Here is a 12300-nt window from a genome sequence, read left to right as displayed (position 1 = left end):
GGACAAATTACTGATTTATGGCCATGCCCCTACCAAGAAAAAATAATGGCGTATACTATGATAATTAGTGCTGCATATAGTAAAGATGAACGTTTGTCCTATTTATAACCTTTGTGGTGCTAATCATCAATGTTACCATTAGTGGTTATGCCTGATAAGCTCCCTTTTGCCATAAAGGACAGAGAACCATTGGATCTCCGCCATCAAAAAAAAAATAATAGATCATCAGTACAACCCTAGAGTTAGACTATTTGCCTGCACCATCAGATGTTTTACATTCATACAATGTGTGACGAGGATCACATACATGGGGATTCAAATGAAGACTATGGGCCGGATGTATCAAGCTTCAAAAAGGGATAAAATTAGAGTAATAAACAACCAGCCAATCAGCTCCTTCCTGCCATGTTACAGGCTGGGTTTGAAAAATGACAGGTAGGAGCTGATTGGCTGGTTGTTTATCACTCTGCATTTATCACTTTTTGAAGCTTGATACATCTGGCCCATTGATCTTTATTTTGTATACAGGTCACAACATACCAGATGAATTCCATAGGCAAGCTTAGTTACAGGCGCAGCATACAGGTAATCACATCATAAACAGACTCTTGCAAATGCTCCAGTGATCCCTACTACAGCCCATACCCCATCCTATAGCTTGGGCAGCGAATTCACCATCAAGAGCATTTGCACTCTGTCCTGGAAACACTTATATCACAAAATCACAGGTGCTGCTGATTACACACCTGGCTTCTTCTACTGCTCCAAAACCTGTTCTGGATCCTCCATATTACTCTCATGTGGAGAAATGCTGTCTCTGCCACAAATGGTATAAATAATATTTTAATCCAAAATGTGACGGTACAATATGGTATATGCCAGAACAAATATGTTATATGTCAGAACAGCAGGAAAGGCAATTAACTCACATTTCTCTATAAATCATTCTCTGTGCTTTACTAAGCAGATTTCTATTATATTTATTAATGGAACATTTTCTTCTCTCTTGTTACAGATCTTCAAGAGACAAAGACATCAGAATATTATAGTTTATCTCAGAGTCCCCTTGACTACAGGATTTTGTTGATGGATGAAGACCAGGACAGAATCTACGTGGGCAGCAAAGATCACATTCTCTCACTGAACATTAATAACATAAGTCATGATCCTATGAGTGTACGTTAGTATTATGCCTGCTAAGATTAGTACTGTACCTCAAATTCACTAAAATCATATTTTCTGTAATATTCACATGTTTGAATGTTGAAAGCATATAATATGTGAAAGCATGTTAACATTTGAAAGTTTTAACTGAAGTATATACTGTACTGTGTGTTATTCATAACAAGCAATGTTGCAGATCAAAATGTAATATTCTGTGGATCTCTCTCTCTCTACCCTCCTTTGAGGTTGATCCACTAGTATAGAACAGGCACAAGTTCACTTTAATGCATTAAACCAGGGGTTCCCAATCTTTTTTGAACCATGGCACCCTAGAGTATCAGAATTTTTTCACGGCACCCCTAGGTCTCCCCCAAAAAATGCAGAATAAATATAACATTAAGTAGATTGGGTTTATATGTGATTCTTAGGGTCAGTTATGTGGTAAAGGGCAGGATTTGCTTCTGGTTGTACGTATCTTATGGTTGGCAACCACCAGCACTGGTTTTGCCCATAAATAATTAACCATAAATAATTTGAATTGGTCCTGGACCACCAACCCGTGGCACCCCTGCAAGTGTCCTGAGGCACCCCAGGGAGCCGCGGCACACAGTTTGGGAACCACTGCATTAAACTATACTTGCACTTTGCCTTATAACTGTGCAGAATAATGGGTGCCGCCTACAATGCCTGTTCTATCTCTCTCCCTCTCTCTCTCTCTCTCGCTCTCTCCCTCTCTCTCTCTCTCTCTCTCTCTCTCTCTCTCTCTCTCTCTCTCTCTCTCTCCATCTATATATATTTAGCTATTTCATATATGGCCTGCATTCATAACTTTTTATGAATGCAGATGTCAGTATTGTGGGTCTAAATGTACATTGGCACCAGTTTGTATGGTTTACTTCCTTATTCAAGAGCTTTCTGACATTAGAGTGCTATTAATGATATACTTGTACCAGTAATTATGAATGATCAGTTTGCTGATACTACAATCTATACATTATACTAAAAGAGTGTTTTGATGGTGATAAGACTAATTAGGGAAATTCCTTTAGTAAAAGACAACTAATGATACAAACTTAAAGTGCAGTGTTTTTCAAACACTGAAATCCTCATAACTACCCATCATTTAAGAATATCCATGATTAAGAACAGGTTGTTAATTAAATATTTCACAACAGGTGATAAAGGTGTCTGCATTTGTTAATTACTAAAGATATACTGTGATGGTTAAACCTAAGGCCCGAATAATATTTTATATAATTTTTAATATTCAGTTTAAAAGTTATTACAAATAATGTAGGAAAAGTTATTACATACTGAAATGCAATAAAAGTAACTATGACGTTGTACAAATTTAATTTTGGTTTTAATATTTGCTTTTTTTATCATTTTCATCAGGTTTTCTGGCCGGCTTCTACAAATAAAGTTGAAGAGTGCAAGATGGCTGGCAAAGATCCCACAGTAAGTCAGTGAGTCGAATACTTGTCCTGTGAGTCAGGTTGAGGCCATGGCAGCAAAAAGAAAAAGAAAATAAAGGGAGTGGCTTCTATTAGTTATCCCCAGTGGAGTGATGGCATTAATACCAATAGTGCCAAAGGGAAACCTGACCATGTTATAGTCATAGCTTGTACACATACTGTAATTAGCAAATTAATATGTAACTTTAACAAACAAAGCAGATGGTGTTAATTCCTAAATCAGTTGACATTGTATGCTAATGTCTTTAAATGCAAAACATATTGTGCTGCTAAAGCCATTGCCTCAGGAGATATTATTGTAAAAACAGAACTATTTTCTTTCTGCGGTTGTCCTTATTTATAATAGCTGCTCAGGATGGTTCCCCGTAGAGAATATATATTCACTAGAACAAAATCCATGAGCACTGCTCTGTTTTAATGTTTTACGTTGTTTGTGGGTCATGACTGATTTACCAAGTGTGCAGCATGTTAATACAGGTTGAGTATCCCTTATCCAAAATGCTCGGGAGAATTTTGGATAATGGATTATTCCGTATTTTGGAATATTTTTATATTCGAACGAGGTCTCTTGAGGTATCTTGCATTTATGTTGTATAAACACATCAAACACATGGAATACATACAAATATATTTTATTTGTGCATGAAACAAGGTTTTAAAACATGAAACAAAGGTTTTGTACAATCTCAGACACTGGGGTGGATCCAATTAACCCCGAAGGGTGCGAGTTGCCGAATTAACCCTAAGTCGCATCCTTTGCATGGCCGAATTGGCTGAAATTTGCTCGCACCTCTTTGGAGTACATTTTGGAGACTATAATTTTCAGAATTATTTGGATAAGGGATACTCAACCTGTACTTTACTAGTTACCAGTCCGTCAGAATGACGAATGGACCAACACTTGAATGGCTCCGTCAGTTGCCAACACACTTGAATCCCACCATAGAGGTGAGGGCAGTGTTAGTCTTTTTTTATATATAGTTACATAGTTACATAGTAGGTAAGGCTGAAAAAAGACTTGCGTCCATCTAGTTCAACCTGGTATAGATATCCATTGCTGATTTGGTAGGTTCTGGTATTTTACAGACAAATTATATTTCTTATTTGTACCCATGGATGTTTTTCTCCAGTAAATGTTTGTCCAACTTTGCCTTGAACGCATTTAATGAGCCAGCCATTACCACCTCTCTGGGAAGAGAGTTCCAGAGTTTGACTGTTCTGACCGTAAAGAAATTCTTTCTACTAGCTGAATGAAATCTTTTTTCTTCTAATCTATACTCATGCCCTCGCGTCCTAGATTCCTTTCTAGTAGAAAATAGGGTGTGTGACAGTTCCTTATATTGGCCCTTGATATACTTGTACATGTTGAGCATGTCCCCCCTTAAACGTCTCTTTTCTAATGTAAATAGTCCCAAATTGCTTAATCTCTCCCCGTAGCTTAAATTCTCCATTCCCCTAATAAGCTTTGTTGCTCGACTTTTTCTAATTCTATGATGTCCTTTTTATAGTGTGGGGCCCAGAACTGTACTCCGTACTCTAGGTGAGGTCTCACCAATGCTTTATATAGTGGCATAATTACCATTGAGTCCCTAGTTTCCATTCCCCTCTTAATACATGCCAGAATTTTGTTGGCCTTTTTTGTAGCTACATTACAATGGGCACTACATCCTAGATCACAACCACTCTTTGTTCTCTATTACATAGCCAATTCCCTACCCATCTGCAGATATTTTCACCCAATCCTAGGTTCTCCATTTTATTAATCAATCTCTTGTGTGGGACAGTATCAAATGCTTTAGCGAAATCTAGGAAAATCACATCTACAGCATTTCCATTATCGAGGTTTTTGCTAACCGCTTCATAGAACCCTAGTAGATTAGTTTGGCATGAACGATTTTTCACGAACCCATGTTGGTTAGTACTGAGTAGACGGTGATGATCTAAATATTCCTGGATACCATCCCTTAAAAATCCTTCAAATAGTTTACCCACAATTGATGTTAAACTAACGGGTCTGTAATTAGCGGGATCTTCCTTTTTTCCTTTTTTGAATATTGGCACTACCTCTGCTATTCTCCAATCTTTTGGTACTATACCTGACGATAGTGACTTGCTAAAGATATATAGAATTATATTTTAATTACCTTTTATCTCCATTTTATTACTCAAAGCATAGCAGAGTATGAATAAAACTTGACAGCTAGAGGCACCTAGATTATCCCATCCACTGCAGATTCGGTTTTTATTATTATTTTATTTATTATTGGTATTACATTTGACTTATAAGGCACCACAAGTGGTTCGCAGCACCGTACATAGGTCACATAATTAGAACAATACAGGGTACACAGAACTAAACATAAGAGTAACGGAAGAACAAAAACAGAGCACAGGTAACAATTAGCAGCACACTTCCTGTACACAATACAGCTGAGATGTAGGGAAAAAGAGGAGCAGGTTTTCAGTCGTAGAGATAAATTAACACAAGTGAGAAGAAGGTGGGTAAGAAAGCTGTAATTGATATGCAGGAGAAGAAGACAGGAGTGAAGAGGGCCCTGCTCCAAGGAGCTTTTATCATAAAATATCATCAAAAATCAGTTGTCTAAGTATCCATAGTCCCTTTAAAAAACAGAATAATACTGTAAATTACTAAATGAAGTAAATTACTAAATGTAAATTACAAATGAAGAGAACAATTGTGAATCTATTGCTATACCAGATTGAGGTTGATGTTTCAAGCAGGCAAAAGACTAGAAATGTGGACTAGTTAAGATGTCCACTTCTCCATTCTTCTCACTTATTACACGGATAGTGATTGGTTATATTTTTTCATATATCCATTTTATATTGTATCGCTTTCACAGTTTAAAGTAGGGGAAGCAACTGGCAGCGGCGTGCGGTGGGGTGAGGCATAAACAAAATATTATTTTTATTATTCTAATAATTTTTACAGTCAAAACTCTGGAGTAAAAAGTCTATGGCAAGTGAGGCAGTGCCTCACCTGGCTACCTTTTTTTCACATCTCTTACTAAAACTCAGCAAATCTCCAGCAGTATATACTTCCGCACACGTGTATAATGCCGGCATGTACCCCATGGCTCATAAATTGTGTGCAAATCTGGCTCTGGTACTTGCCAGGGACTCCTAAGCCATTTACATCACCGCATGTCCCTGGCAACTGGCTAGGATACTTTTAATTTAATCTGTTTTACTGCTTATGGTAGCTGCACTTAAACCTACTCTCTAGAAATTTGTATTGACCATGAGCAGCAGGGAGTGAGAGAAGATGTATAAGAAAACATAAAGCAATGCTTTAGGGTACATTGATTGGGCATCCCTTGGGTTAGACGATGCCAGAAATGCAGCAAAAGTGAATGCCATTGTGGTACTGCAGCACTGGAGGCATGTTTTACTTACTAATAGGCAGTATACATATTTGTGAGTATTAAGGGACCCATACACTACAATGATTTTACACAATTTTATTCAATTACGACCTTTCGGGCTGATATATCGTTTGTAAAGTGGCAAATTGTATGTATTTTCCCCCTGAACTGACCTGATGCATGGTTCCGTGAGTGTCTAATAGGAGCCCCTAGATCGCTGGTACTGCGCAATTGATTCATCGGAATCGCATGGAATCGGATGGAAAACAGAGTGCTCTTTGTGCATGCGATATATCGGAGGAAGTTTGACTGGCATTTCCGGTCCCTCTAGTCTAGCCCCTTATTCAGCCCATCAGATATATCTTATGGTACAATTGTATACCATATATCATGGCATGATCAATCGCATGAGATATATCTTATGCAAAAAAGATACCAAAGTACAAAATCGTAATGAATCACTCCCGGGAAGGTCCAGGGGAAGTTCAAGGGAAATCCCATTTTAGGGTCAGACATATCATTGTAGTGTATGGGGGCCTTTAGTAAAGCATATTGTGCTGATATAAAAATCCCTGCACAAAGAAACACTGACCCTGGTATCCTGATACAGAGAATCCCATCAGTATTGCCGTTAGCAACCAATTCCTCCCCCTCACCCTAACCATCCTTTGTAGCAGCCTAACCATAATCCTCACCCACAGCCTGACCGGAACCCTCCCTGCTGGTGCCCTAACCCTCATATTCCACTGCCTACCCTTAACCTCCCCACCTCACAGCCTAACCCTGACTTCACCTTGCAAGGGCCTGACCCACCCTCCCCACAGCCTAACCCTAACTTCCCCTCCCCACAGCCTAACCTTAAGTCCCCTCACTTAGGGGTTTATTCTAGTTCATTCTTTCTGACAAAATCCTTCTTAGATGGACAAAACCATGTGCACTGCAGGGGGGCAGATGTAACATGTGCAGAGAGAATTAGATTTGGGTGAGTTATTTTGTTTCTGTGCAGGGAAAATACTGACTGCATGATTTTACACTTCAATATAGATCTCACTTTGAAGAAAAACCCCACCCAAATCTAATTCTCTCTGCACAAGTTACATCTGCCCCACCCGCAGTGCACATGGTTTTGTCCATCTAAGAAGGATTTTGTCAGAAAGAATGGACTAGAATAACCCCCTTAGTGCCTAACCCTAACCCCCCCTTCCCCGGCCGCACACTATCTCACCCAGCATGCTCACCGACCAGGATGGTGGCCAACGATATTCTGGCATCGGCATCCTAATCCTTATTCTGACCGCAGTTGGTGTATTGGACCCTGGTATCCTGATGGCTGGGATACTGCCTGCATCCTTCTGAGCCAGCTTCACCTCTTTAGTGATTGTACTAGGAGTCCTGCTGTCTATATAAACTGGCACTGTGCAGTCCAACCATGTGTACACTGACATTGAGCAACCCATCTCTTCCTCCAACCTGTGTACACTGGCACTGTGCACCATATTGGTTCCTCTAAAGCTATGCATCCCATCTATGCCCCCATCCTGTGTACACTGGCACTGTGTAGTCCCACCCAGCATGCACTTACACTGTGCAGTCCATCTGTGCCCCCATCCTGTGTACACGGGCACTGTGCAGCACATCTGTGTTCCTATCATTATTGTACCCGGCGCATGCGCAGTGTTTCAATAAATGACAGGGCTGCATACAGGTCCGAATCGGGGCTAAATTCGTTAACCTCCGGCTTCTCGCATGCTACTACATCAAGCTAAATATCTTCTTTCCCACAATACACGACCCTGATGCAGCAACCGCTGGTACAGTACCGCTGGTACAGTATGTGACACTAAATTTAAACAGCTTATTGAAATAAAGTAGCGTATTCATTCCAAATTTTTGATGCCGTGGAATGTAATTTACCTGATCATCTATATCTATATATAGTGTGTCTCCATCACACTGCCATCTGTTGACAGTGAGTGAAACTACATTGCTCTCTCTCTCACACACAGGGCGAGATGTATTAAACTGAAAATGCGGTAAAACCCCGGTTTTACCGCATTTTCCGATGTATCAAAACCCAGCCGCACCGATACCGCATTGTAGGGTATCGCCACCTTTGGGTGGCGATACCCTATAGAAGCCTATGGGCTTCTTTTCGGCTGACGCAAACCCGCCGCCTCACCGACCCCCCCTCTGGCTTACCTTCCTGAAGGGTACTCCTGGACCCCGGAAGGTAAACCCCTCCTCCCCCTAGTGAAGCAGCCGGACATCCTTCCGGCTGCAGGGGGAGGAGGAGGCGCCGGGGACAGCCTGCTTAGCTGTCCCCGGCGTGAGGGGAGCAGTAGGCGGCAGGAAGGTGACGGGGACCCCCCCGCACACCACAGTACAGGTATCGCGGGGGGCCTCCGTCACCGCACCGCGATGCCAACCGCATATGTTAGTACATATGCGCTGGCATTGCGGCGGGGGGGCCGCGAAGGGCGGCGTTGTATTTTAATACATCTCACCCACACACACACAGAGGCAACTAGTTTTCAAAGTTTTTGCTTTAGGCGGGCTTATAAGTTATATAATAGTTATATGAGTTGGAACACAATCTATTATTTTTTACGTCCTATTACTTTCATCTTCACACACAACTTAAAGGTTTTACTGTTTTAATACTGTCTAATAAAAGATGAACTATGCAAGCTTTTTCTGGATTTTTGTATATCAAAAGAGCACTTAATTATTTTGAACCAGAGCATTCACTTCAAATAATATGTTAATCCAATTTTCCACCAGTGACTAACACATGAGAACCAAACCTCTCTTGTTCTTCTCATGCTTACAAGTTCACTGTAACATGCTAATATGAGTTCTGAGATGATTTACGCCAACATAAAACTGGCAAGCTGTGTCACATTTTTTATCTTATTTTTATTTTAGAAATCACAGAAATGTAAGTTATTAGAGAGCTAAAAAAAAAAAGACAAAATAAAAGTAAAATATTATGCAAAATACGAAATAACCCACACAGAGGAGTTTATATAGGGCAAGAGGGAGCTGTCAGACTTAGGGAAGAGAACATTGGTCTAGTTCCAGCTAGTTATTAAGATACAGCTGGGAAGGAGCTCAACCAGCCAATTAGGTCAGAGCTGGAAAGAAGTTAAATATTAATAAAGATAATTCTACCTTCTCTCCCAAAATTTCTGGGAGACTATGGGATTTTCCATAGACTCCTGTAAGAAAAGATGAGCCTCTTGCATCCACTTCCTATTGAAATGGGTGGGAGTTGGGTGTGATGCGTTGTTTCACATAGAATGGCAAAAAGTGAATTGGTCCAGTATCCCTAAATGATCAGCTGCATCTCCCCTGTGGACACTCTCCCGTTAAGAGATCATAGGCCAAATGTAATAGGGTGAGAGTTTCAGAAAGTGAGAGATTTTGGGAGAGATTTCCCCTTTTTTTTAAAGCAGCAATCAATTACACTGCAAAATCAGGTTGATTTTGCCATGTAATTGATTGCTGCTTTAAAAAACATGGGAAAACTCTCCCAAAATCTCTCACTTTCTGAAAATCTCACCCTATTACATTTGGACCATGGTGTTTTTAGTGCAGTTGGTAGCAAGGCCAAATATTAACAAATAGACACACTGGGCAGCTCACCACAGCCTCACAATTATAGATGCCTCTGAGCAGGGATTGGTCACGGTCACACAATAATTGCAGCGATACCGCATTCCCTACCTGCATTGCAGTCTGCAACAGAACAGTAATGGGCTGTCGGCATGCTGACTGGTGTATAAATAGATCTGTTCCCCAATCAGAGTGTTGACAGCCATTCACTGGATGAAACGTGGAAAGATGGTGCCGGAGAGGTATGTTCTAATTATTTTTTATTTGTTCCCATGAAAAGGTGTGTATGGGTTCCAGTGAATTGCTTTCCCCAGAGTCTACAATGTTGTAGGTGGACATTGTACTCATTCAATAAAATTTCACATATATTTATTTATTTATTAACAGTTTCTTATATAGCGCATACATATTCCGCAGCGCTTTACAGAGAATATTTGAACATTCACATCAGTCCCTGCCCCAGTGGAGCTTACAATCTATATTCCCTACCACATGTACACGCACATACAGACATTCCAGGGTTAGTTTGTTGGGAGCCAATTAGCCTACCAGTATATTTTTGGATTGTTGGAGGAAACCGGAGTACCCAGAGTAAACCCACGCAAGTACGGGGAGAATATACAAACTCCGCACAGTTAGAGCCATGGCGGGAATTGAACCCATGACCTCAGTGCTGTGAGGCAGTAATGCTAACCATTACACCATCCGTATTGCCACGTATGTATGTATGTATGTATGTATGTATGTGTTGCAAAAGTTGCTTATCACACATCATTTAGTAATTCTGGTATATTCTCCCCAAAATAAGAGCTTTTTATTTTATTGTTTCATTCTATTGCTACTATTACTGACAGTAGAATAAGAACAAAATGACAGCTATAGGTGAAGGCACGACTTTCATAAAATATATATATATATATTATGTACAGTACTACTTAGAACCATAGTCAGAATAACATTAAATATCCACTAAATAGAGACAATAAGTTGGCCAGGTTTGATAAAAAACCACTGACTAAATGGATAGATGTGTATGTAATTACCTCTGGATGCTTCCAGGAATTCAGTTTAGTCATTAATGGTTAAAATTCGTATTGTCTATAGAAGGGCAATGTCAGAATAACCAGTGCGTAAAATCTGTGTTAATTCACAAAGTACATGTGCAATTTAGCAGAATGGGCCTATGGTAACTGTGTAATTTATCATCTGCTAACGTGAAAATCATCAGAAACACACACCAATCCATTATGAAGTTAATGGCATTTTGGAAAATCATTTGGCAAATTGTATCTGATGACTATATATATCTGATATATATAGTCATCATATCATATAAGTCTACTGCCTGATTTACAGGGCTATTTGTTTGGAAATAGACTTTTTTTGAACAATATATTTAAAAAGGTTTACTTTGCTGTGAGAATGTTCGGTATAAGATCTAACAAAATACATTTTCGTGTAGTATTTAAATTTCTTAAGATTCATATAAATATATACTAGTACCAGGATTACCTACCCGGAAAGGGGGGCAACCCTCCCGCATTGTCCTCCATCGCTGGCGGACACCCCCACATGGTGGGGGGTCCCCAGGTCAAATGACGCAATCGCAGCTTTTTAACCCCACCCTCCGCCGCGCAATGCCTGAAATATAGGCATTGCATGGTGGGGGGCGGGGCTAAAATGATTAGATCACTATGGACATGCCCCTAATAGGGCAGCCACCCCGTGGCTCCCCCCATGAACTGCCCCTTTTCCTCTCCCGGGGATAACACACACACCCTCTCCCAGAGAGGGCAGCCAAAAAGTCGGCAACTATGACTAGTACTGTATAACAGACCCAGCATATGCCTGGTCACTTCGTGCCTGACCTTGCCTAGCCATGCCGTCTGACCAGACCAGCCCCCTCCAAGCTGTCCTCCATTGCTTTTCCAACAACCCCCACCCCTCTGTTCTAATGTGGCTATGCCTCCTCCATGTCAGCTCCGACCCCTTTCCAACTCCCCATTGTTCTGACTTGCAACCACCTCTGCTCCCATACATACCCTATGGGGTGATTTCTCTTGCGGCAAGCTTTAAGGACTATCGTTGCACACTTCGAGATTGGACAACCTTACACAAGTTTTATATATACAAGACTAGTATAATGGACCTGGGTCACCTCAATTTCCGCCCATCACTTGGACCTTAATATTTTGCATCTAAATTTATTATTATTTATTTACTTACAATTTCTTATAGAGTGCATCAAATTCTGTTGTGCTTTACAATAGGAAGCAGTGATCAAACAAACTGGGTAGTAACAAACCAACATAGAGGTAGGAGGGCCCAGCTCGCAGCTTACAATCTATAGATATAATAGAAGGTATACATAACAATTCCATAGCAAGGCAGTCCCACCAGATTGCAAGACAGTCCTGATGGGATGCATTTAGATATGACTGCTACTGGAGGTTATGTGGGGGTTCTGGAATATGATAAGCTTGCCTGAAGAGGTGACTGTGCTCGTAGGTCAAACTTTACCTAAAACTGGCCCATTATCACACTGCATAGTAAATCCCAAAATACAGACCTGCTAGAAATATACATGTTACTGGGGCACATTGCGCCATCAAATCCAGCTCTAAAGATGGCAAATCTGTAATGATCTCAGACATTCTGGC

General features: G+C 40.5%; 1 protein-coding gene across 2 annotated transcripts in view; it reads left to right on the top strand.

Annotated features, from left to right (window-relative positions):
• The window catches only part of SEMA3C (semaphorin 3C), a 184159-nt gene that overhangs the window by 83006 nt on the left and 88853 nt on the right, over nt 1-12300 (top strand). For both annotated transcript variants that reach the window (XM_083183068.1, XM_083183067.1), the window contains exons 3-4: nt 1016-1176; nt 2560-2622. In XM_083183068.1, coding sequence (XP_083039194.1) covers nt 1016-1176; nt 2560-2622 — 224 coding nt within the window. The remainder of the gene's footprint in view (nt 1-1015; nt 1177-2559; nt 2623-12300) is intronic.

The sequence above is a fragment of the Crinia signifera genome, chromosome 4 (genome assembly GCF_055691185.1).
Source record: "Crinia signifera chromosome 4, ASM5569118v1, whole genome shotgun sequence".
NCBI lineage: Eukaryota > Metazoa > Chordata > Amphibia > Anura > Myobatrachidae > Crinia > Crinia signifera.
Note: the sequence above shows the minus strand (reverse complement) of the source record. Positions and strands in the feature narration are given on the sequence as shown.